Source organism: Procambarus clarkii, chromosome 10 (genome assembly GCF_040958095.1).
Source record: "Procambarus clarkii isolate CNS0578487 chromosome 10, FALCON_Pclarkii_2.0, whole genome shotgun sequence".
NCBI lineage: Eukaryota > Metazoa > Arthropoda > Malacostraca > Decapoda > Cambaridae > Procambarus > Procambarus clarkii.
In genome coordinates this window covers 13,969,489-13,997,278 of record NC_091159.1, presented here as the reverse complement: position 1 = coordinate 13,997,278, position 27,790 = coordinate 13,969,489, and the positions used below count along the sequence as shown (strand labels likewise).

At 44.6% G+C, this 27,790-nt stretch overlaps 2 protein-coding genes across 4 annotated transcripts; one reads left to right on the top strand and one right to left on the bottom strand.

Moving 5' to 3' along the window:
* LOC123748232 (uncharacterized) lies at positions 1–27,790 on the top strand. Of its 3 annotated transcripts, none has more exons than XM_045730424.2 (8): positions 1–53; positions 9,905–10,872; positions 11,534–11,767; positions 12,381–12,529; positions 13,231–13,335; positions 15,502–15,649; positions 16,465–16,503; positions 24,144–27,790. In XM_045730424.2, the coding sequence occupies exons 2-8, from the start codon at positions 9,941–9,943 to the stop codon at positions 24,457–24,459; spliced, it is 1,923 nt and encodes a 640-aa protein (XP_045586380.1). In that variant the 5' UTR covers positions 1–53; positions 9,905–9,940; the 3' UTR covers positions 24,460–27,790. The 3 variants fall into 3 exon arrangements, with proteins under 3 accessions (XP_045586380.1, XP_069177742.1, XP_069177741.1); XM_069321641.1 differs by lacking the exon at positions 1–53 and adding an exon at positions 297–880 and having other exon boundaries at positions 15,517–15,649; XM_069321640.1 differs by lacking the exon at positions 1–53 and adding an exon at positions 297–880.
* LOC138363143 (SUMO-interacting motif-containing protein 1-like) lies at positions 7,886–9,352 on the bottom strand. The gene has a single exon (XM_069322134.1). The coding sequence runs from the start codon at positions 9,350–9,352 to the stop codon at positions 7,886–7,888; it is 1,467 nt and encodes a 488-aa protein (XP_069178235.1).

The following is a 27,790-nucleotide window of genomic DNA, read 5'->3' as shown; positions in this document are numbered from 1 at the left end:
CCGCCCAACTCACACCTGCAGCCGTACTGCCACCACCACCACGCGCCACACAGGTAGGACTCGACACTACCTGAAGGAGACCGCAAATGTTCAAGGCGAGGTGTGTAGTGACGGAATGAGGAGGGAGGGGGGGGGGTGTTAGTGATCCTCGGGGCAAGAACACGTGTACACATGTGTGGGCAGCATCTGTGTGGAGTGCAAGTGTCTGGACCACCGGTGCTCTTCCTTCCCACCTGTTTATCCAACATCACCTGGCCAGAATTGCTGTTCAAGTAAACACTTGTCTGTCGCATTCACAGTCGTCGACAGTGTGCATCGGGCGGTGACACGACCCTCCGTGGGACAAGGGCGATGAGCGCCCTTCAAGATTCCAGGAGACGGAGATGGGAACGCTGCGGATGCCAAGCATCTTTGCGATGAAATTCTATATCGACGCAGGTGGCGGGGGATGAAACCCCCTTTCGACGCAGGTGACGTGGCGCTCCTGAGGCTGGAGATAAGACCTACCGTAATGACATCGCCATAGATGACTATCGCCAACCCTAGTCCCACATCCTCATACCAACTATCCTGATGCCTCTTGAACAAACGGCGCAGCTGACTTCACAAATGACACCTTAGTTCCTCCATTCCTTTCCCTATATCAGCACTAGAAAGAAGAACTATAAACTAGATTTCCACCCCACAGTCGAGGTAAGGAATATGGCCCTGGGTCAGTCATCATTGCGGCGCACTCGCCCAGGCGCGCTCAGAGCCAGGTCGGTAGCGGCGAAGAACGCAGCGTCAGTGGCTACCAGGAAAAATCTGACTCGCCTCGCGCACCTGAACCAGCGAAACCTGTGTGAAGTGGGTCGTATCCTAGTGCACATCAGCGCCAAAGGTGACATAATTTTAACACTATATACTAAATGGTTCCAAAATGGATGGGATGGGTTCCAAAATGGTCCACTTGGGTTTCAGATGGGACGATTTGTTAGAGTAGGTACCCACGTCCAATATGATGCTGGTGCAAGGAGTGTGCCAGCCTGGTACAAAATGTACATAGGTTCAACCCACGCAGAGTGAAGGTCTCTCTCCCACCACATCTCTCTAATATTTCTTCCCCCTCCCCCTTCCCTCCCCCTTCTCTCCCTACCTTGGGTTAGTGTTGGACTGAAGGCCTATTAACCCCTTTGAGGTCGCGGGTTAACAAGGCCACAACAATAGCCTACTGACAAACCAGCAAAAATGATAAAAATTAGCAAAAGTCTTAAACATATACAAAAACTAAAATCCCAGAGCATATATGCCAAGAAATAGGTATAGTTTATATATATATATATATATATATATATATATATATATATATATATCCGCCCCCTCAATTTAGCATTGGCTTCACTCTCACAAAACAAAGCATTTTATGGTATCTGGATCTGTATTCTTGGGGTATGGGGAGCATTGTGGCGTCGTCTGTGTCTGGCGTCGTCTGTGTCGTGACCAATAGTGTCAGCTGTGTCTGGCGTCGTCTGTGTCTGGCGTCGTCTGTGTCGTGACCAATAGTGTCAACTGTGTCTGGCGTCGTCTGTGTCGTGACCAATATAGTCAACTGTGTCTGGCGTCGTCTGTGTCTGGCGTCGTCTGTGTCGTGACCAATAGTGTCAACTGTGTCTGGCGTCGTCTGTGTCGTGACCAATAGTGTCAACTGTGTCTGGCGTCGTCTGTGTCTGGCGTCGTCTGTGTCGTGACCAATAGTGTCAACTGTGTCTGGCGTCGTCTGTGTCGTGACCAATAGTGTCAACTGTGTCTGGCGTCGTCTGTGTCTGGCGTCGTCTGTGTCGTGACCAATAGTGTCAACTGTGTCTGGCGTCGTCTGTGTCGTGGCCAATAGTGTCAACTGTGTCTGGCGTCGTCTGTGTCGTGACCAATAGTGTCAGCTGTGTCTGGCGTCGTCTGTGTCGTGACCAATAGTGTCAGCTGTGTCTGGCGTAGTCTGTGTCGTGACCAATAGTGTCAGCTGTGTCTGGCGTCGTCTGTGTCGTGGCCAATAGTGTCAGCTGTGTCTGGCGTCGTCTGTGTCGTGACCAATAGTGTCAGCTGTGTCTGGCGTCGTCTGTGTCTGGCGTCGTCTGTGTCGTGACCAATAGTGTCAGCTGTGTCTGGCGTCGTCTGTGTCGTGACCAATAGTGTCAGCTGTGTCTGGCGTCGTCTGTGTCGTGACCAATAGTGTCAGCTGTGTCTGGCGTCGTCTGTGTCTGGCGTCGTCTGTTTCGTGACCAATAGTGTCAGCTGTGACTGGCGTCGTCTGTGTCTGGCGTCGTCTGTGTCGTGACCAATAGTGTCAGCTGTGTCTGGCGTCGTCTGTGTCTGGCGTCGTCTGTGTCGTGACCAATAGTGTCAGCTGTGACTGGCGTCGTCTGTGTCTGGCGTCGTCTGTGTCGTGACCAATAGTGTCAGCTGTGTCTGGGGTCGTCTGTGTCGTGACCAATAGTATCAGCTGTCTCTGGCGTCGTCTGTGTCGTGACCAATAGTGTCGTCTGTGTCTGGCGTCGTCTGTGTCGTGACCAATAGTGTCAGCTGTGTCTGGCGTCGTCTATGTCGTGGAGAGTGTTGCTAGTGATGAAGGGAGCAGGAGAGGTGGTGGTGGTGTGCGAGCATTACTCAACAGGTGTTGGTAGAGAGATGTGTCCCTGACCACTCAACACCCCTCCCCCGCCTCTCCCCCTTACACAGGTGTTACTTGCTGCCTCAGTTCTACCACCAGCTACCTGCTCTCAATACTCTACTCACCTACCACACCCTTCCCCCTCGCTTCACGCACTCGTCGCCCTCACAACACATCATCAGCCCCACGCACTCACCACTACCACTACACACTCACCACTACCACCACACGCACACCACTACCACCACACGCACACCACTACCACCACACGCACACCACTACCACCACACGCACACCACTACCACCACACGCACACCACTACCACCACACGCACACCACTACCACCACACGCACACCACTACCACCACACGCACACCACTACCACCACACACTCACCACTACCACCACACACTCACCACTACCACCACACACTCACCACTACCACCACACACTCACCACTACCACTACACACTCACCACTACCACCACACACTCACCACTACCACCACACACTCACCACTACCACCACACACTCACCACTACCACCACACACTCACCACTACCACCACACACTCACCACTACCACCACACACTCACCACTACCACCACACTCACCCCTACCACCACACACTCACCACTACCACCACACACTCACCACTACCACCACACACTCACCACTACCACCACACACTCACCACACCACAAATCACCCACACAGCACACTTACCACACTCATCGTTTAGTGACTCACCACTTTTAAGAAATATGTGAAAAACGTACACGTGACTCCTGCCCCCCCACACCCCCAAATACACGCTATTAGATCGAAACTAAGAACTTAATAACCTTACTAGACTCTGCAATTACATCTAGACTAGTACATCTAGATGAGAATCTACGTAAACACACACTCACACTTAACTTCAAGAGGACAGTAAGAACAAATCCAAGAACATCTTCGTGACACGCTCTCGCTCTCAAGATGTTTAACCAGCCCGTCCTCTTAAATAATAAGTAGCAATTTCTTAAGTTACATTTATAACGTGGATTAAAATAACATGTCAGGGAAAGTGACAGCTCACAAATATCTACGCTTTCTATGCCTCGGACCCGTCAGATTAGGTGGGTTGCTTGGGTTGGTACGTTTATGGTTAGGCTGAAAGGTTGGATTTTGAAGGAAGTTGTAAGATGTAAGAACGGGTTGTTTCCTGGGAAACTGGTCTACTGCAGGAGGGACCAAGAAGAGGAATGGATTTGGGGGCTGAAGAGGGAAGGGATGGAATTATCAGGGTAAAGTGCCAAGCCATTACAGTTATATATAGCCCCTGGAAGGGGTCAGGATAACTCTTGAGTGGCTTAATCTTTATCAATCGGTCAAGATAAGGATTTGGGATGGGACGGAGAGGAAGCAATGGTGCCCAACCAGAGCTATAGCATCCATGAGGGACCAGCCCGTTCTCGCAAGCGTTCCCAACGTCAAGAAACTGTCGTACTAACGTGCCTAACCAACGTACCTAACTAACGTACTAACGTACCTAACTAACGTACTAACGTACCTAACCAACCAGAGGACCCGCGAACAGATAACGAGACATTACGTCAATTTCGCGAGCCGCCACCATTTGCTTGTACATCCCCTCTACGTCAAAATACGACGTGCTATAACGAGAACAGGTTTTAAGGTACGGTGGATGATGGAGTAGAGGAGGCAGGGAGCAGAAACAGAACTACAAGAGTACTGAATCCTTGTAATGTGATAAATGGAGAGAAGGGGTTAGATGCAGGACCTTATACGATTGTATGGGATTGTGTTATGGACAAACGAAGGTGTAGAAAGCCGAGATTGTAGGTGGGATGGCCGGATATACTGGAGATGGAAATATAACTTTAAGACAGTAATCAGAAGAGAAACCGAGGAGGATTTCTGATGAATACCTGACGGCCGGTCACGGTACTCCTTATAGTATATTATATATATATATATATATATATATATATATATATATATATATATATATATATATATATATATATATATATATATATATAAATATATATATATATATATATATATATATATATATATATATATATATATATATATATATATATATATATATACGAACATTAAAGCATTAGAATAAGGGAACTGCAAATGCCCTATTGGCCCATGCGAGGCAGCTTCTATTATTTCCACCCAAACACATTCATATATTTATGTCTAATCTTCGCTTGAAACAATACAGCAATCCCATGTCTACACTACACAGAGATATAACATTGATATATCAATGAAAAATTCTGCAGGAGCCGTTGATGGGGACTAGAGCGTGTATCTGAGCGCATAGGTTCGAATCCTCTTTACGGCTCCTGTGGATAATACCAAGTCTGTTATCCTACCCGGTAATTTGTCCCATAAATTAGCTACTGTATTTCCAAATCAATATTTACAATATATATATATATATATATTACACTTGTCGTTGTATATACACTGAGTATACATTTGTCCTGAACTATATCCTCAAGTATACTTGCTGGTTGGTCACCAAGCTATTATGGTAGAGTTAATATGGTACTTATTATGACTAGGGTAGACTTATTATGGTAGACTTAATGTCAACCTCCCGCGGTTGACATGCCTTAAGCCCAACACCAAATAAATCGACAAATCTGATTCTTAAAATTGGTGTTAATTAAAATGTGGCCATCACTCAAAAACCTGGATTTTTGTAAGCATTTTTATACCGTTTTGTTATATATTTAACATTAGGGATCTTAAATATATACTCTCTCTCTCTCTCTCTCTCTCTCTCTCTCTCTCTCTCTCTCTCTCTCTCTCTCTCTCTCTCTCTCTCTCTCTCTCTCTCTCTCTCTCTCTCTCTCTCTCTCACGGCCCTATATTACAAATTAGTTTACATAATTTCCATCTGATAGCACGACACACCTGCCTTCCATTACCACATAATAACTGCCTAATAATTTGACTGTTTATTTTCTTGTGTGACCCGCAGATGGCCTGTCATAGATTTGCTCCGTTTGGTACTGATCATAGAATGACTGTCCTTCTTTATGTGTATTTGTATGCCTGTGTGTATTTGTATACATGTGTGTATTTGTATATATGTGTGTGTATGCTTGTGACTTAGTATGTAGTTACCTAGCTGTGTGTATGGGGGAACGATGTGCAGCTCTAGGGCCTCTCCTTATAGCTCTTTTCCTTTAATGGTAAGTATTTGGCCCTTGTCTTTTGGCAAATATTTGGACGTGATAAATGCAGTCTTGTGGTTTACCAGGTGTGCGTTCCATGCTGGAGCTATCTACTCTAGGACTGGACTTACATCTACTCCAAAGTCCTGTTCACTTCTTCACTCCTGTAACTGTCGCCCTCGCAAACCGTGCCGTCCTCTTGCTTTCCTCTCGCATCTTCCCTATATCATTACTTTACATTTGTGGGTATTAAACTCCAGCATTTGTCCACCCATTCTTGTGTCTAGGGCGTCCTGAGGCACTGTGCAGCCCCCCCCCCCTCCTGTGTGTGTGTGTGTGTGTGTGTGTGTGTGTGTGTGTGTGTGTGTGTGTGTGTGTGTGTGTGTGTGTGTGTGTGCGTGTGTGTGTGTGTGTGTGTGTGTGTGTGTGTGTGTGTCTGTGTGTGTGTGTGTGTGTGTGTGTGTGTGTGTGTGTGTGTGTGTGTGTGTGTGTGTGTGTGTGTGTGTGTGTGTGTGTGTGTGTGTGTGTGTGTGTGCGTGTGTACTCACCTAGTTGTGTCTGCAGGATCGAGCATTGACTCTTGGATCCCGCCTTTCGAGCATCGGTTGTTTACAGCAATGACTCCTGTCCCATTTCCCTATTATACCTGGTTTTAAAATTATGAATAGTATTTGCTTCCACAACCTGTTCCTGAAGTGCATTCCATTTTCCCACTACTCTCACGCTAAAAGAAAACTTCCTAACATCTCTGTGACTCATCTGAGTTGCAAGCTTCCATCCATGTCAACTCGTTCTGTTACTATTCTGTGTGAACATTTCGTCTATGTCCACTCTGTCAATCCCTCTGAGTATTTTATACGTTCCTATCATGTCTCTCCTCTCCCTTCTTCTTTCTAGTGTCGTAAGGCACAGTTCCCTCAGGCGCTCCTCATACCTTATCCCTCGTAGCTCTGGGACGAGTCTCGTTGCAAACCTCTGAACCTTTTCCAGTTTCATTATATGCTTCTTCAGATGGGGACTCCATGATGAGGCGGCATACTCTAAGACTGGCCTCACGTAGGTAGTGTAAAGAGCCCTAAATGCCTCCTTACTTAGGTTTGTGTGTGTGTGTGTGTGTGTGTGTCAGAGAGAAAGGGGAGAGAGAGAGAGAGAGAGAGAGAGAGAGAGAGAGAGAGAGAGAGAGAGAGAGAGAGAGAGAGAGAGAGAGAGAGAGAGAGAGAGAGGAGAGAGAGAGAGAGAGACAGACAGAGGGGGGAAGGAGAGGAGGGGAGAGGGAGAGAGAGAGAGAGAGGAGGGGGGAAACGGCTGGGCACGTTTTCTTTCACCTAATAAACCTGTTCCTCTAAAAGTAAACAGGTATTTGTGAGTTAGGCAACTGTTATGGGCTGCATCCTGGAGAAGACTAGTTGTTGGCCTAATGGGATCTCAATATGCCTAAGGCTTCCTGTCCCCGAAAACAGGGATTAATCCTAAGCCAACGCTTAGGGCTAGCCTCACCCAACTTTCACACGTGAAGCATGTGAAGTAGGGGAGTGCTATAGACCAGTCTGGGTTGGCCCAGGTGAAATACTTTAAGAAACTTTGGCATTTACAGAACCGCCCCCCCCCCTTCCCCATGCCATTTTCATGGTGTCAAGTCTGAAATACTGTTTGTGTTTCCCAGGAGTCGTTTACGACTTTCGGTGCTTGAAAGAGATGAAAAGAGTTTACGACTTGAAAGAGATGAAAGGGGGGACTGAGGGAAGGGGGGAAGGGAGGAGGGGGTGAAGTGAGCCAAAGAGTAGGAAGAGACCCGGATGTAGTCGGGTAACTCTTCAAATAATTTATATTTGAGAAAATACCATATTGTATTACAGAGAGTACGGAAACATTTGTATTATACAGAGTACGGAAACATTTGTATTATACAGAGTACGGAAACATTTGTATTATACAGAGTACGGAAACATTTGTATTATACAGAGTATAGAAACATTTGTATTATACAGAGTATAGAAACATTTGTATTATACAGAGTATAGAAACATTTGTATTATACAGAGTATAGAAACATTTGTATTATACAGAGTATAGAAACATTTGTATTATATAGACTACGGAAACATTTGCAAATGCATATTTGAACACGGCCAGAGTTTGGACGAACACGGCCCGAGTTTGGACGAACACGGCCCGAGTTTGGACGAACACGGCCAGAGTTTGGACGAACGCGGCCAGAGTTTGGACGAACACGGCCAGAGTTTGGACGAACGCGGCCAGAGTTTGGACGAACACGGCCCGAGTTTGGACGAACACGGCCAGAGTTTGGACGAACACGGCCAGAGTTTGGACGAACGCGGCCAGAGTTTGGACGAACACGGCCAGAGTTTGGACGAACGCGGCCAGAGTTTGGACGAACACGGCCCGAGTTTGGACGAACACGGCCAGAGTTTGGACGAACGCGGCCAGAGTTTGGACGAACGCGGCCAGAGTTTGGACGAACGCGGCCAGAGTTTGGACGAACACGGCCAGAGTTTGGACGAACACGGCCAGAGTTTGGACGAACACGGCCAGAGTTTGGACGAACACGGCCAGAGTTTGGACGAACACGGCCAGAGTTTGGACGAACACGGCCAGAGTTTGGACGAACGCGGCCAGAGTTTGGACGAACGCGGCCAGAGTTTGGACGAACACGGCCAGAGTTTGGACGAACACGGCCAGAGTTTGGACGAACACGGCCAGAGTTTGGACGAACGCGGCCAGAGTTTGGACGAACACGGCCAGAGTTTGGACGAACACGGCCAGAGTTTGGACGAACGCGGCCAGAGTTTGGACGAACACGGCCAGAGTTTGGACGAACGCGGCCAGAGTTTGGACGAACACGGCCAGAGTTTGGACGAACACGGCCAGAGTTTGGACGAACACGGCCAGAGTTTGGACGAACACGGCCAGAGTTTGGACGAACACGGCCAGAGTTTGGACGAACACGGCCAGAGTTTGGACGAACACGGCCAGAGTTTGGACGAACGCGGCCAGAGTTTGGACGAACACGGCCAGAGTTTGGACGAACACGGCCAGAGTTTGGACGAACGCGGCCAGAGTTTGGACGAACACGGCCAGAGTTTGGACGAACGCGGCCAGAGTTTGGACGAACACGGCCAGAGTTTGGACGAACACGGCCAGAGTTTGGACGAACGCGGCCAGAGTTTGGACGAACACGGCCAGAGTTTGGACGAACGCGGCCAGAGTTTGGACGAACACGGCCAGAGTTTGGACGAACGCGGCCAGAGTTTGGACGAACACGGCCAGAGTTTGGACGAACACGGCCAGAGTTTGGACGAACACGGCCAGAGTTTGGACGAACACGGCCAGAGTTTGGACGAACACGGCCAGAGTTTGGACGAACACGGCCAGAGTTTGGACGAACACGGCCAGAGTTTGGACGAACACGGCCAGAGTTTGGACGAACACGGCCAGAGTTTGAACGAACGCGGCCAGAGGATGTGTTGATGACTGCCATAGCCAGTGACCTCGATTTTACTGTGCCAGAAAAATTATTTACAGTCCAATTATGCAATCTATCTGATTGCCTCCGTGTATGCTTGTTTGCCTGTGTAGGCTTGCCTCTGTGTGTGCTTGTTTGCCTGTGTAGGCTTGCCTCTGTGTGTGCTTGTTTGCCTGTGTAGGCTTGCCTCTGTGTGTGCGCCTGTCTGCCTGGGTGATTTCCTTACAGTTCTTGAGGTGACATGGGTACTCTCACTCCCGTGAGAACACAACACTAATAACATTAGTGTACTCCATTGTGACGACTGATGCAAAACACGCGATACCTTTACGTGCATGAAACACCTGCAGCATTGCACCTGTGGAAGACACCTGTGCTTCCAACTAGATGTCATCTATATATCGTACGTGAGGCGGACTTTTAAATAATGTGTTATCAAGGTAAGAAGTCAAAGAGTGTTTACAGTGTGTCCATGTGTTGTGTGTATGCGTGCACGTGTGTGTGTGTGTGCTATTGAGTCATGCGTTTGATGGGCCTGAGCCACTATACCCCCTTCTGTGTTTGCAGGTGAGGGCGGAGGTCAGTCCTGCCAGCCGGGTCATCATGCCCAAGTTCCAAAAGTTCGTCAAGTCATCGGGAGGAGGAGGAGGAGGAGGAGGTGGACCGTCGACGCGTGACTCTCCCCTCGTTCCTCACAAGACCCGTCCTGTCACTCGCATTATCTCCTCCGCCACCACCACCACCACTCCCTCCTCCAGAACCACCAACAGCACCACTAGAACTAACTCCAGCACCATTAAAGCTAACACCAGCAACTCTAGTAACTCCAGCAGCACCACCAGCAGCAGAACTGTGGTAAAAGTATCCACTTCGGTGACGGGGAGTAAGAGTAACAGCAGTAGTGGCTGTAACACCAACAATGGCAGCTGCAGCAGCGGAGTCGGGGATGTCATTAACAAAGTACCTGGGGGTCTGATCCTGCCGGAGAACGCTGTTGAGGTGCACTTCTTCCCAGATTCTGAGAGCAATATCACTCGTATCCCTGGGCGAGGCGACATCATCCACCTGCGACACCACGGGCGCGTCATCTCCCTCCCCGTCGTGTCCTCAGACACCGAGAAAGCAGACGCCACGAGCCAGGGCCTTTCTTACTCCTACAAAAACACCGCTCCGCAAGAGGCCCCCGTAGACTTCAGCCCCGGGGGGCCTCGCGGAGATCCGATACTAACCAGGACTGCCCCTGTCGCGCCGCCCTCGCCCACAGGAAACATGTCGGTGGATTCTGGTGTTCTGGATGTCTCTGGTGGCAGCAGTAGTGAGAGTCTGGGCCTGCCGCCTTCTGAACTCTTCCGCAGCGACGACACCATTGGCAGTAGCGACATGGGCCCCATCACCGCTGCCAAGTTGCCCAGCATCGAGAGCGCCTTCAGTAGAGTTGGGGAGGCATTCCGAGGACCCGATCCCCTCACTTCGCTCCCCTCTGATCCTCCTGCAGCGCACTCCTTCGACCCCCCGCCTTCCTACACCACACTCAGGTCAGTAACACTCGGCTCCTGCACTGCTGGTATTATTTGATATGTTTTGCAGTATATTTCATTCACTTGGGCACTAGGAAACTCGAACCGCCGACCCCACGAGCGTGAGGCAGAAGTTCAATCATTGTACTATGAGACAGCTGCAATAGGAAAGATTTCAGAGGCAATAACTGAAATTTTATAGTCTCCCTGGCTGCTACTAATTGTGGAGCACTAATTCATAGGAATTAGTGAATTGTCACGTCATATAAATGGCCAACCACACTATCGAGGAAATAAACATTTAATTAATTTCATTCACAAGTGAATTAAATGTTTATTTCCACGATATTGTGGTTGACAACTTTGCAGTATACTTGTCCTTCTTCCCACTTCACCTTACGCTTCTCTCTCTCTCTCTCTCTCTCTCTCTCTCTCTCTCTCTCTCTCTCTCTCTCTCTCTCTCTCTCTCTCTCTCTCTCTCTCTCTCTCTCTCTCTCTCTCTCTCTCTCTCTTTCTTTCTCTTTCTCTCTCTCTCTCTCTCTCTCTCTCTCTCTCTCTCTCTCTCTCTCTCTCTCTCTCTCTCTCTCTCTCTCTCTCTCTCTCTCTCTCTCTCTCTCTCTCTCTCTCTCTCTCTCTCTCTCTCTCTCTCTCACGTACACTATTCCCTGGTCACCCACAGAACGGTGACGTCATCAGTGTACACCCCGTCGTACCCCGGGCCGCCACCCACCACCCAACCTTCGCCACCCAACAGCATACCCTACACCCACGAGTCGCTCTACGTGGACAGCGTCAGCGGACTGGGGCCCTACCAGCCAATCAGCCCGCCTACGTCACTCATGTCATCCACAGACTCCGCCCACAGCCACATCATGCCGGCCTTACATAATTACTCACCCGAGTACGGCCTCAGGTGCGCACTATATTACCTTTAGCTCATTATCCAGAAGTGGTTCTGGGAATCACTGACACAGTCGCTTAGGTTCTGGCCAAATAAGTAATTATCACAAAAGACTTAATGACTGCATATCATTATGCAGTCAATTCTATAATTCTTTGATACCATTCAGGCGGGCGACATGAGAACTGAAATGCGTAAGTTGAGCGATGTGTAAGTCAGGTTCGTCGAGTGTTTTAGTGATGTGTGGAAAATTGAAACACTGGGGGAACCAAAATTTCCGATATTCAACTAGAATGTGAGCAACAGGAATTGCAACAATTATATTCTGACGGGATAGGTGCCCATCAAGCCTAATGGAAATGATGGTATTGAAAATCCTTGGGTTCTACTTATTGCACAACTAATTTTTGTTGACAAAAAATTCAAGATATTGAAACAATAGATTAACTCGAAACCCTGTAAAGCTTGAATACCTGTCGTAAATGTAAACGAAAGTCACTGAAGGACAGCGGATCTAAAGTTACATAAAATTTAATTATGATAGATGATGCCGACTCGATCAGATATTATTATTAAGAACATAATAATAAAATAATAATAATCAGCATGTGATTACCACCCACAGGTACGCGGAGCAGAGTAGTGTGGGCGTGAGTGTGGGCGGGGGCAGCGGGGCTCTATCACTAGGCTACCCCCACACCAGCATGGCGGGCTGCTCCTTGGGGCGCGCTCTTCCCAGGCCTCACCTCCCTGTGGTCACCACGGCTTGTACAGGTCAGTTGAAGCTCGTTGCTCACGTTATCAGGTTATAGCTGCAAGGTCGCTATTCACTTGTTCAAGTGTTATAAATTGTTCTTTACTTATAAATGTTAGTAACAGGTTGTTAATAACTTGCGCAGTTTTATTCTCCACGCGTACAGTGTTATTCCACTTGTTCAGATTGTTCTTCACACAGATCTATCTAGTTATTTTCTATATATGCAGGTAATTTACAAGCATCCTATTCTCAAAGTATTTTACACGTCTTCCTTTTACATAGGTTGTTCTGCACAGGTATTGATCAGCTATAAGTCGTTATACTTATTTTTTAAGCCAATCACATGTTATTCTAAATTGATTCGGGTCGCCCTTCCCTTGTACACAAGTAGTTTTCTTGTTGTACAAGTCGACCTCCCCCTTATAAGTCGACCTTTCCTTTGTACAAGTCGATTTCCTCCTTATATAAGTCAATCTTTCCTTTGCTCACAAAGTCCTGCCCTTGTACGGGCTAGTCACAAGCAGTCCTACACTCACACAAGTCGTCCGGATAACGGTGGATTATAATTGTGTAATTGCTATCAATGGACGCGCGCTTCAGTGCCAGAGAGCAGGAAACGAAGTATAATTGTAAATATAAATAATTTCTTCACATTGGCATTGAAGTTTGGTAATTATAAGTTGCTGAAACGGTGATGTGAATGTGTTTGTCTTATCAGGTATGAACACTCTTCTTGGAGAGGATCTGCAGCCTCGTTCAGGCCCAGGGTCGAGGGGCGGCAGGGGACGTTCGCAGCGGGTCCACGAGAAGCTCTCCAGAGAAGGTATACAATATAAACATTTTGGCAGATACTTCCAACCCTTAAATTATTTATTGCACGTTTGACTTGAGTCTCCGTTTGTCTATACATCAGGCATGATGATTGAATATTTGTGTATCAGAGGAATTTTTGGAATGCAAGTATCCCGGCAGCTATGTTTCTTTGTCAGTTCATATCACTTTGTTTATAGGTATATGTATACATATCAAACGATCTGCATTGTATAGGGTTGGGATGTCGTATTTGTTTATAATCATGTAAACAAAACCATATTCGTAAAACCTAAATCCGCCCTATAACTAATAAACCAATTATGATTGATTGATCATATCTGATCATATCTGATCAACCAAGTATAATTGTAAAGTTTCGGCGTCACATCTGCTGAATCGACAAACAGCTAAACTTGAGACAATGACGTCACATCCACTTGACCTCTGGTAAATAAACGGATTTTTAAGTATTTGGTGGATGTGTCAAGAGTTGGTTGAAGACGTGCGTCTCCTTCCTTTCTCAGATAATGGAGTGAGCCAAAAGATGGTCAAAGGCGACACAGATGTGCATGCTTGTTTATCCGACTCTCCTGACTTTCCTTCATCCAGTTCCCCCGGCTCTCCTCATTTTCCCCTTACATTCTCTCGACTGACGTATTCTCATTCATATTCTCCTCTCCTGGCTCTTATTTTCACATACTCTCCCACTTTTAAATATCACTCGTGAGTTGTTTTACATTTTCGTTCTTCCATCTATTGTTCTACCCCCCCCCCCCCCTCCCCTTCTCGCCTTGACTTTATCTCCTCTCTATCTCTCAGTCTCGTTCTCGCTTTTGCGATATGCCCTTCTCTTGCTTCTGCCTTCTCACTCGTCCCTGTACACCCCACTCCGGAGCCTGATGGATAACTGGACAAACGCGAACCCAGTGGGCATATAGCTGACGAACAAACCATACCGTCTAAACGGTATGGTTTGTACCATACCGTTTAGACGGTATGGTACGTACGTCCTACTTTTTGAACATAGTATTCCAGCAATATATTTTAGTAGCCTCTTTACTCCCTCCTCTTTCCCCTCCAGCCTCATGATACAACAAAAATCATAATCATCCAAACGAGCCATGCTTGCAGAGTTAATGATTCAACTAGTAGTAGTAGTACTAGTTGAATCATTAACTATGTGTATAATTAATAACAATAATTCACTGAGTCGGAGGACATGACGCCAGATTGTACTCATACACGTTTTACTTTTATCGATGTCTCCCCCCCCCCCCACCCAAGGCCGAATTAATGACCCCGCCCAGGATGTAACCCCACAACACGCTGACTAACTCCTGAGTACCTATTCACTGCTAGGTAAACAGAAGCATTAGGTGAAAGAAATGTGCCCAATCATTTCTGTCCTGCCCGGAATTCTCGATTGTTTGTCGAGAACGAACCAGACTGTACTACTATATATTTTAATTATATAATACATACACTGACAAGTACCTTCATATGTATTTACACGTGTTAAAGAATATCCCCGCAGTGCTTGTTCACACCTCTGCTCCTGCAACCCTTCCTCAGATTAGCCTCGTCCAAGTTGTGGCCGTCCCAGCGACGCATTCATCAATTCATTAGTTTCTCAAATATTATATATTTGAATGCTGTGTATAATTAGGCCTAGGCTAGGTTATGTGTTTACGCTCAGTTTGCAATTATTTGTATTTTCAGTACATTTAGAGGTGACACAGAATGAGAGCGACGCACTGTTGAAGATGGAAAGTAATCAGTTGTGAGTCATTAACTTGTCCCTCGTCGAACTGCCTATTAAAAATTTATATTTTCTCAAAATGAATATTATTAATGTTGAGTAGTTAGGCTTAACTTGGATTAGGTTACGTGGTTAGGTTCCGTTGGCAATTTGATATTCCTAACCTATGCCTATATATGCACAATATGCTAATATATTATAATATTAATTTATATTTGTACTTAAATTAATTTATATTTATACTTAAATTGATACTTTAATTTATCAGTTAACATGATTATTGGTAAAAAAAATATTCCTCCACAGATGACCTATCTTTGAAAGCCTAGTCCTTGGTTTATTAATTAACATAACTGTATCGTGAGGTGTCTTCAAGGGCTCTGTGTCGCTAAGGAATTCTCTTGAAAACGTACATAGGTGTGTCTTCCGCAGATTACAAGAAGTCAGCGTGTGACCGAGAGAGGACCAGGATGAGGGACATGAACAATGCCTTCGACCTGCTGAGAGAGCGGCTGCCCTTCTGCAAGCCTCCGGGCAAGAAGTGTTCCAAGATGGACAGTCTGAGGTAAGATCCTCATCACTCCACTGGGCCTAGTTACTCTATCATACTTGTACTATTTACAAAATCGAATCAATTGTGCAGTAATTAGCACAGTACAATCACCAATTTAATTAGTGGGTTAAGGATATAGTGCTTTGAATACGTGATAGCTTTTCGCTCATAGTGTATTTAGTGCAAGATATATTTTTGTTCGTCAGTTATGATGCGATGTTCATAGTTTGTGAACATTTATTTTCGTGTTAAGAATTTATTTAGTGCTTCACGCCATTATAAGGCTGTTTGCGTTGTTAAGGAAATATATTGAGAACTTTTCGATATATACATAAATAGTAATAAATATTAAAACTGTTTATTTATATATAACTATAAATAGGAGTAGTAGCTGTAGCCGAGCAGTAGGCTTGTGTTACATTATTAGTATTATTACTGTTATTATTATTATTATTATTATTATTATTATTATTATTATTATTATTATTATTATTATTATTATTATTATTATTATTACTGGGTTTTTATTAGTTATATATGTTTTTATTAGTTATATATGTTTTTATTATTATTACTGTCAATATTAACACCATCGTAAGAAATCACGTCGTGTTATTGACTTGGAATACGCCCTTTAATAGTCTTGATTTTGACCGAACTCTACCATATTCCAAGCTTGAGAATAACGAGCGTGGAGGTGTAACAGCATATAAAATAAAGATTATATTTCAATATCCAAAATTTGTTATAGAGTAAATGGCGTAAAAGGCTGATAAATATCGTATGTTTCCTTTGTAATGTATTTATCGTGTATTTCTTGCTTCCAGCGGACGAGACCGCTTTCCCTCCAAGCTGGAGACGCTGAGGTGAGTTAATATATTAATTTTACCACCAGAGTATTTTATAATTATATAAGATCTTTTGTGTTTTGGTTTTAAGGTAACAATTGGCCGAAAGGAGGGTTTAGACGGTGAGAAAACGTTACGAGGCGCCGGGAGGTAATGTTCTTGATCAAAATGTTAAAGCGAGTTAAACGTTGTCAATTTAAAACGTAGGTAAACAAAACATAATCCCTTGAAAAGTACTTTTTTCTGGTGCCAAGATTACAACTAGCTGGCTAGTGTCCAGACACAGCTGGGGTTGGGCGAGGTAGAGAGCTGGGGTTGGGCGAGATAGAGACAGCTGGGGTTGGGCGAGATAGAGACAGCTGGGGTTGGGCGAGATAGAGACAGCTGAGGTTAGGCGAGGTAGAGACAGCTGAGGTTGGGCGAGTTAGAGACAGCTGGGGTTGGGCGAGGTAGAGACAGCTGGGGTTAGGCGAGGTAGAGACAGCTGAGGTTAGGCGAGGAAGAGACAGCTGGGGTTGAGCGAGGTAGTGACAGCTGAGGTTGGGCGAGGAAGAGACAGCTGGGGATGGGCGAGGTAGAGACAGCTGAGGTTAGGCGAGGAAGAGACAGCTGGGGTTGGGCGAGGGAGAGACAGCTGAGGTTAGGCGAGGAAGAGACAGCTGGGGTTGGGCGAGGGAGAGACAGCTGGGGTTGGGCGAGGAAGAGACAGCTGGGGTGGGGCGAGGGAGAGACAGCTGGGGTTGGGCGAGGAAGAGACAGCTGAGGTTGGGCGAGGTAGAGACAGCTGAGGTTGGGTGAGATAGAGACAGCTGGGGTTGGGCGAGGTAGAGACAGCTGGGGTTGGGCGAGGTAGAGACAGCTGGGGTTGGGCGAGGTAGAGACAGCTGAGGTTGTGCTAGGTAGAGACAGCTGAGGTTGGGTGAGGTAGAGACAGCTGGGGTTGGGCGAGGTAGAGACAGCTGGGGTTGGGCGAGGTAGAGACAGCTGGGGTTGGGCGAGGTAGAGACAGCTAAGGTTGGGCTAGGTAGAGACAGCTGGGGTTGGGCGAGGTAGAGACAGCTGGGGTTGGGCGAGATAGAGACAGCTGGGGTTAGGCGAGGTAGAGACAGCTGAGGTTGTGCTAGGTAGAGACAGCTGAGGTTGGGCTAGGTAGAGACAGCTGGGGTTGGGCGGGGAAGAGACAGCTGGGGTTGGGCGAGGTAGAGACAGCTGGGGTTGGGCGAGGTAGAGACAGCTGGGGTTGGGCGAGGTAGAGACAGCTGGGGTTAGGCGAGGTAGAGACAGCTGGGGTTGGGCGAGGTAGAGACAGCTGGGGTTGGGCGAGGTAGAGACAGCTGGGGTTGGGCGAGGTAGAGACAGCTGGGGTTGGGCGAGGTAGAGACAGCTGGGGTGGGACGAGGTAGAGACAGCTGGGGTGGGGCAAGGAAAAGACAGCTGGGGTTGGGCGAGGTAGAGACAGCTGAGGTTGGGCGAGGTAGAGACAGCTGAGGTTGGGCGAGGTAGAGACAGCTGAGGTTGGGCGAGGTAGAGACAGCTGGGGTGGGGCAAGGAAAAGACAGCTGGGTTGGGCGAGGTAGAGACAGCTGGGGTTGGGCGAGGTAGAGACAGCTGAGGTTGGGCGAGGTATAGACAGCTGAGGTTGGGCGAGGTAGAGACAGCTGAGGTTGGACGAGGTAGAGACAGCTTAGGTTGGACGAGGTAGAGACAGCTGAGGTTGGACGAGGTAGAGACAGCTGAGGTTGGGCGAGGTAGAGACAGCTGAGGTTGGGCGAGGTAGAGACAGTTGGGGTTGGACGAGGTAACGACAGCTGAGGTTGGGCGAGGTAACGACAGCTGAGGTTGGGCGAGGTAGAGACAGCTGAGGTTGGGCGAGGTAACGACAGCTGAGGTTGGGCGAGGTAGAGACAGCTGGGGTTGGGTGAGGTAGAGACAGCTGAGGTTGGACGAGGTAGAGACAGCTGAGGTTGGGCGAGGTAGAGACAGCTGGGGTTGGACGAGGTAGAGACAACTGAGGTTGGACGAGGTAGAGACAGCTGAGGTTGGACGAGGTAGAGACAGCTGGGGTTGGGTGAGGTAGAGACAGCTGAGGTTGGGCGAGGTAGAGACAGCTGAGGTTGGACGAGGTAGAGACAGCTGAGGTTGGGCTAGGTAGACACACTCTCTGACCTTCTCCTACTGGGTTTTTTATCAATTCGCTCGTCCACCTGTCTTTCTCTTTCTTTACTTCCTTCCTACTAAACTCTCCCCCACCCTCTCTTCCCTCATTTCAAACTTGTCTTCCACCCCCATCCCTCCTCCCAACCTCATTCCTCATCCCCCCCCCACCCCATAACCTTCTACCCCTACCCTCACAACAGCTGCTTTCCTCTCCCCCTTTCCTTTTAGAAGCAAGGGATTGATATGAGGCAGCTAGCGGCTTGCGGCTGTTTGCCTTGCTTGAGTGAACCAATTTATTACTCTCATTACTCATTTTGCTGTGTGGAAGGACTGCTTGGTTTTGTGGCCAAGTACGGTATACCGTCTAATTAGGGCTCGTAAATTAAAGGGGAAATTTAAATTATTTTAAAATATACGGCATGGCGCCATTTTTATTTTATTTGCTAGGAGCCGTTTTCCGCTCTGCCTACCAAACACCTCGCTTGCCTCCAGGGGATGTCCCAGCCCTATTAGGGATGTCCCAGCCCCACTAGGGATGTCCCAGCCCCACCAGGGATGTACCAGTCCCACCAGGGATGCCCCAGCCCTACCAGGGATGTCCCAGCCCCACGATGAATGTGTTAGTCCCACCAGAGATGTTCCCGTCCCATAGATATCCTAGCCCTACCAGGAATGTTTCAAGTCCCTTCAGGGCTGTCCCAAGTCCCCACTAGGCCTTTCCCAAACCCCCACCATATTTACACAAAATTTATATTTTATCTCATAACTGTTTTATCTGTTTAACTGTTTAGCCGTATTTTTAACCGTGCCAGATTTCTACTTCTAAATCCATATTAAATCCAAATTTGTACATTTCAGTCTATTGTTAGGCGTTTCAGTCTTGATTGATGTCATCGATTCCCTATTTATATAGCATTTGTTGATGTCTTCATCAATTTGTACACCTCAGTCATATATCCCTTCATTCTCCAGTCATACCTCTCCTCATTCTCCAATCATACCTCCTCTCATTCTCATGAGATTGGGAAAGCATCTTAAATATTTCCAGATTGTTCTCTGGTCTAGCACAATATAAGGTTGTTTAAAATAAGTAAAATATTTAACAGACGCCAGCTTAAAAAGTAGATAGTGTGAAAAAAGTCAATAAAACGACGTGTCCGGCAAGAACTTGTATAATTAGCGGAATTTTCTGTCATTACGGTAGTGGGGCAGCGGTGGCAACCCTGCGTCTCCAGGGGTGTAGCGGGAGTGGCAACGCTGCGACCAGCTGATCACGTCACACCCGCCACAGGTGTTCCTCACACACCTGTGGTCAGTTACCCTGTGCGAATATTACGATATTTTTTTCCCACCGCTCTCCCATTCATTGTAAAAAAAAATATAGCAATTTTAATGTTAAATACTTATATATTTGAATCGCCATAATAATATTCCCATAGTTTACCTACAAGAAGGTCTGTAAGGGTAAACTAGCAGTCAGTATACACATAAGTGGTAACTCTTTTTCAAGACTTGGGATTTATGTGAGGCACGTGTCTGCCCGCCAGGTGAATCTGATCCCTGTTCCCACGGTCACAAGGATCAGAGTAGCGTCTTCCGCGCTCATGCCCCATAACGCTCGTCAGGACCTATATGATTTTTTTTTTTTAGTATATTGCGCCTTTTCGCCCACACTGGTGAAGATATGTTTTTTACATTTACTATAACTTGTGTTATGAAGCGCAGCCTCAGTGCGCAGCGTCGTATACATGCGTTAAGGGAAAGGCAAACAAATAATCTAGAAATATCCTTTTTGGAAGATTGGCCATTGATTGGACAAAGTTTCGCGCACTTGTTGACGAAAACGTTTCAGAGCTATTGACATTTTTTTTCCAAACGTCGAGTTTTCTTGCCTTTCAGTACAGTCAACATCGATTCATTTATTTACTGCTCTTTTAAAAGACTTAGTGTATACTAAAATAAAAATTAGATGAATTTATTGGAGGGCGGATAATACATACATGTGAAGTACACATGTGCTTGACGTGTGTGGGGGGAGGCACAAGACTAGGGAGCAGGTGACGCCACCCATAAAAGGGATGAATTAAAGTAACTACTGAAGTGAATGATAAACAGTAGTAGCCTACATATGATTCGTGTGTGCATATATTCATCTATTTGTATTTCCCTATTTCTGTCTGCAGGATAGAGTTTTTAGCTCTTGGGCCCCGCTTTCCCAACCGTCTTGTCTATTGTAATGATTCCCGACCCATTTTCTCTATCGTACCGACTAGGCTAACTACTTACTATCCCCAGGATGCAGCCCTCGACAACTGTCTAAATTCCAGGTACACATTTACTGCTAGGTGAACAGAGACATTAGGTGAAAGAACATGTTGCCCAAACGCTTCTGTACTGCCACAAGGATCTAATCCGCAAACCTCGGTATGAGCCAACGACTTGGTTCACTACGCCACAGTGCCTTTTGTGTTTGTGTACTCACCTAGTTGTACCAGCGTGTGTGTGTGTGTGTGTGTGTGTGTGTGTGTGTGTGTGTGTGTGTGTGTGTGTGTGTGTATACTCACCTGTCCACCCAGCTGTCAGGCGCTTGGGATTCGTAGTCCTGAGGTTCCGCGTTCGATCCCCGGTGGAGGCGGAGACAAATGGGCAAAATGTTTCTTTCACTCTGATGCCCCTGTTACCTAGCAGTAAATAGGTACCTGGGAGTTAGACTGCTGTGTCGGGTTGCTTCCTGGGGGGGGGGGTGTAACAAAAAAGGAGGCCTGGTCGAGGACCGGGCCGCGGAGACGCTAAGCCCCGAAATCATCTCAAGATAGTTGTGCTTGCGAGGTTGAACTTCGACTCTTTGGCTCCGCCTCTCAACAGTCAATCTATTGGTGTACAGAATCCTGAGCTTCTCGAGCCCCATCACATGTACATTTAAAACTGTGTATGGAGTCAGCCTCCACCACATTACTTCCTAGTGCATTCCATTTACTAACTGCCCTGACACTGAAAAAGTTATTTCTAATGTCTCTGTGGCTCATATGGGTATTCACTTTCCTAATATGTTCCCTTGTGCATGTACCTTCCGTGTTAAATAATCCATCCTGGTCTACCCTGTTCAATTTCCCTGAGAATTTTGTATGTGGTGATCTTGTCTCCCCGAGCTCTCCTGTCTTCTAGCGACGTGAGGTGCAGTTCACGCAGCCTTTCCTCGTAACTCATGCCTCTTAGTTTTGGAACTAGCTTAGTGGCATACCACTGAACTTTTTCCAGCTTCGTCTTGTGCGTGACAAGGTACAGGCTCCATGTTGGGGCCGCATACTCCAGGATTGGTCTTGTATATGTGGTATACAAGATTCTGAAGGATTCCTTACACAGGTTTCTGAAGACAGTTCCGTTAGCCAACCTTGCATATGTCGCTGATGTTATTCTTTTGATGTGTGCTTTGGGAGACAGGTTTGGCGTGATATCAACTCCTAGATCTTCCTCTATATCTGTTTCATGAAGGACTTATTTCCCATTCGGTATCATGTGTCTGGCTTTCTATTTCCTCCGCCTAGTTTTATTACCTTACATTTACTTGGGTTGAACTTTAGTAGCCATTTGTTGGACCATTCCTTCAGTTTGTCTAGGTAATCCAGTAGCCTCATACTATCTTCCTGTCATAATCCTCATGATTTTTTCATCATCAGTAAACATTGAGAGGAACGAGTCTATTCCCTCTGGGAGATCATTTACATATATCACAAACAGTATAGGTCCAAGGACTGATCCCTGTGGGACTCCACTGGTGACGCCCCGCCACTCCGAGACCTCGCCCCTCACAGTGACTCGCTGTCTTCTGTTGCTTAGGTACTCCCTTATCCAGTGGAGAATGGGTACTCCATATCCGATGGAAGCAATGCATGTGTGTGTGTGTATTCACTTATTTGCATTTGCAGGATCGAGCTCTTAGTCCTCGGATCCAGTTACGAGTTCTGTTTTGATTTCATATTTTCAGCGCCGTTTTACGTCTTACATCCAATTTAGTTTGGCTCTCCTCGCTCTGTACTTCAGGATTGCAATATCTATACGCTCTCATTATATTGAGGCTTCTGAAGCCAAGCATTCGATTGTTTCGTCATCCTTGTCTGTGTGTGTTGTTGCTGGTGTTGACTGAGGGGCGACCGTCTCTGTCTCGCACACGGTATTGTCAGTGATCAGTGATTGATGAAGATTAAGCCACTCAAGAGGTTTCACGGGCATAAGTAGCCCGTTAGTGGTAGATTTTGTGGCGTGAATGTGATCTTTGGTCTTTGGTTGTGATCAATGATCGAAGATACTATATATGTCAACATTGCGGCCATAGGCTTCTCAGTCTTGTCGCCCAAAATATTTTATTATAATAATTTTATCATTTTCTTTTTATAGAATAGCAAAAAGATTCATTATTTAAGTAACATTTAAATACATATTTACAATATTTCTAATATTTTCTGTTCTGCATTATACCTAATTAGTTCTCCTCGTTGATATTCATACTTTAATAAATTCCTTATATAATACATTTCCAAAGTCGGGTCGTCATGCAAATTAAATGTAAGAACTTTGTATTCATATTAAAGCAAGTATTAATCTTCCTTGTTGTAACATCCGCAAGGGTGAGAATTGCAGGCGAGGCGACACGTGGCCAGCGCGGGGCGGGAGCTGGCCGGGCGGCCGCCGATTGGTTCTCACGGGAAAGAGATTCTCATTTGATTTAATTTTTACACGCCTAGTTATAGTTATGATCAGGATCTTGTTTGGTAAACCACGGGGACTTTTAGTGTTCTTTGTAGATTTATATTGGTACAATATCTGGTTATCTTTATCTGTGTGTCTATCTTTGTCCATGTCCATCACTTACTCTCTCTCAATCTGTCTTTGTCCTTGTCTCCCCTCCCCCTTCCTCTCCTCTCACCCCTCTCCAGGAGTCACCTGGTCATCCCACCTGCCCAGGTAAACCACCGCCAATTTGAACTATACCAATGTCCCCCTCCATTTACCCCCCCCCCCCCCCACTCCCCATACCTCAGATCGATATGAAAACCTCATTCTGAAAATATAGGAGTGTTAGAAGACATGCTTCAAGTGCATATACCGCCTGTTAAGAGTTTATTTTTGAAGACTTTCAGCTGCTTATGGTGGCACTTTCAGGAGTAATGATGTTAGCTAAAGCTGGCAAAAGCTATCAACGAAAAACCTTTGTTGCTTCCATTGTAGCATATAAATGTTGTGGTCAGGTTACTTACTGTTTTCAATTCATGTACTGTATCATTTTGCAAAATACATTTATTTTTATAACATTTATAACTCTCCATCAATATATATACATCCTTTCCAAAAATTTTACTATCACCCCAATATAGCAATAAATAAGGCAGTTAAGATCCACACATTGCACAGTACAGATATAGTACATCTAGTTTTGTGTAAGTGTGCACTTACAATTACAAATCTAATCATATGTACCCATAACCCCAAGTTTTGAATTTCAGGTTGGCCATCCGTTACATCCGACATCTAGTTAACACACTCTCCGTGCCAATTGACACAATCTACCCAAATTTTGACCCTCCGCCCTACAATGTGACTTCTGTGCCGCCAAATCTCCGCCTCCAGCACCGCATATACTCCCCGCAGTCTGTTGCCACTAGCAGCCACTCCTCCACACTGGCCATCTACTCCTCAGGGCACGGTCTGGAAGGACTGGAGTATCCCTACATGCCACAAGCACTTGGCCCCACTCTCTCCCATGACTACCTGAGGGACTCCTTCTGGCCGTCTGAAACTCTTTCTGAATACCAGTACTGAACCCCAAATACTTTTATAAGGCACCAGGGCTTGGCTCCCCTGGTAGATGTGTATTAATAGTATTGAACCATCTGGAGGTACATAGGAACTTAATGCCTGAATATTTAGAATCTGGTAACATTAGATTAAATATTAATTTGCAAAAAGAAAAGAAATAATTTGCATTGCCAGTTGGTGTTATACAAGTACTCTGCATTAAGGTAAGCATCAGAAGAAAGCGCTAAGCCATTACGTCTATACTGGAAGGGATATATAGATAAGGATTTGGGATAGGGCAGAGAAAAGGAATGGTGGCCAACCACCTGGACTTTCGAAGATTGAATGCTGAACTGCAAGTAGTTAGGTCGTCACGCTACTGTCTACAGTAACAAGTACTGTGCTAGTCATTAATTAACAGTTACCAATGATTTATGCTAGTTTGTACCATGTACAATATTTCATAAGATGGACACTACCTTATTTATTAAGGAATTTTCTTGGCAATCTATCTGAAGTGTGTGCTTGTATATAAATGTATAAAAATACGAATATGCAAGTTTTCAGTGCCTTATACTTATATTTATATAAGCTTGTACTGAATGCTGGGATCTAGTGCCACAGTTAATGTTGTTTATTTCCTAGTCACATTGTAGTCTGAGGCAATACTTAGTGTTCAGGTAAATTAATTTGATCAGCAAATTAATATTTCCTTAAATGACAATAGTTAAGAGATAATATAATAGTATCAAAGAATACTTCCGATGACTACAGAACCATGACAATAGTTAATCAATCTATATCTAAACCAGAAAGTGTTATTATAATGTGTAAATTACCAAACATGTTGCTTCAAGCAATATGAGAATTCAGAATGTGAATTGTCAACATGACCAGTGTGCCTGTAGCAAATATTTTTATTAAAAATATAACGTACATGATTATTTTAGAATTTAAAGACAACGTTAACTGATAAGCCAGAGATGTTTACAATATTTCACTTGTGTGTATATATTAAGGGTTATGCCTGATTTTACCCAAATCTAGTCATGTCTGGACAGTCAGTATTATCTCCTTCCTTTAAATCTCTTAAACAAAGTACAGATCTCTTATTAACAATTTAACCATGAAGCCAAAGTGGATTGCTTATACAAAGTTATCTTAACAAATTATTCATAATGCTGCATTGAAAATAAACTTATACAGTAGTTGTTCCTTGTACAGTATATTGCAAAGCAACTCTTTCACTTCCAATACTAAAGACGAAAAGTTAACAATAATCCAATTGGCAAATAAGCCACTTTTGTCTTTAATGTAAAAAAAAACTTTAAAAAGTTTTCATAAAACACTAGATTACTCCACTACAACTGATTAACCTACTACATTTGTTGATGTTTGTGGCTTGCTATTGGAGTAAATTGCTTTCATTTACATTATTATTATTATGTGTAAGAGTATAATTTAATTTATTTTAACTGGAGGATCACAAGTGCAGAAACAGAGAAGTCATGTAAAAATGTAAAGGCAAGGAATGAGGCGAAATATTTACAGTATGAACGAGAATTCAGATTGTATGGATCTAGCATGAGCAAAACAGACACTTAAGGGAACTTCTTAAGTTCTTAAAAACATTTGTTTTAATTAAGCCTTACTTAATTTTTACTTAATCCTTATAAGTCTTTCTTAATCATTTTTATGGCTCAGTGGAACTTTCCTCCCCTCCCCCCCCCCATGTTTCATTTCCAAAAATACACACAACTGGATTATCACAACACAACCTACCATAAATATTATAGTTAGATTTAAATCTTTAAATATGAAAATACTAGGCCACACTATCAAACAAAATACTAATGTTTTTGTATTCTGATATAGTTTACAAGATTATGAACTAACATTTGATAGTTTTACATAAGGGGTAATAAATCACAGTACTGTACTGTATACCATGCCTGAGAGAGTAAAACCTAGACATGGTTAAAAAAAAAAAAAAGTCTTCCAAACCCTTGTGGGATGTCAAATATCTCTATTTTGTGGGGACTGCGGTGTTGTGGACATATTCAATGCTCATATGCTGGCTTAAGTGTGCTCATGTTGTTGGAGTTAATTACAAAACGAGAACAAAAACTTGTAAAAAATAGAGCAAAGGTTGTTATAGTCAGTCATAAGTAATAATCAATATTAAATATTTTACTTGCTGTGATATACAGTAGTTGAAGCGCCCTGTATGGCCCTGCAGGTTACTAAATTTATTCTTACTAGATAAAATAAAATTTAGTAACTGCTGGTTAAGTTACTAAATAGTTACTTAACTATTTAGTAACAATAGTTACTAAATAGTTACTTAACACTTCCAAAGACCTGGAAGGGTTAAGTGTGGTGATTCAAGATACAACAGAATTACATGCTCATTTATCTCTTGTTATAAATGAATTAAATCAGTTTTTATACCTGGAAATTTGCAAGACAATCTGCAAATCTATATTTGTAAGCTGAAGCTCTGATCAAGTTCCTTAACAAATAGTTCTCATGTATACCAGATGCAACATGTAACCACTAGTGGTTTAGTCAGCAGCAAGTCAAAATACTTTTACAGCGATACTGTAAAATAATTTACCTTATACAGTATATGTATAACAAAAGGGAATCAACCTGAAACACTAAATATCCAGAATATGTTGAATGACTACTTGATATTCATATTTTGTGCTACATTAATGCCGTCAAGTGAAACTACTCGGTAATCTATTTTCAAAATTTATAATTTGTATCTTAATATATAAGTGATCCTGATACAGTATACAAACCTGACTTACAACTTATTACAAATGACTAATTTATTTTCTGCTGAAGCAATCAAAAAAGTGTATTAGAAACACTGAGCTGTAATTATCAACAAATGCACATCATACCTAGAAAACTATAAAGCCTAATCTGTCACAACATTCAAATGTAATCCATAGTAGAGAACTGCACTCCATTAAATTTGTTCAGATCTCATTAAGCTGCCACAGTCTGCAAGCAAATGCAACTTTAATGACATCAGTCATTTCCCCTCTACTCCAAAATAAATTTTGAATTCTTGCTTTAAGGTTCTGTTTTCTTTAAATATATGAAAATACTAGATTAAGTACTTAATTGATAAAACTACATTTCAGTGTGTGCATGCATATGCAAGCACATATGCATGTGTGTGTGTGTGTGTATATATATACTGTGTACAGCTCTCTTCTACACCTGTACTGTAATTTGTTTTTGGTAAAGATATTATTGTAATATTTACTATTCATACAAATGTCATAAAAATAGCATATATTTATGTACTGCAATTTAAAAATAAAAAGAATACATGGTG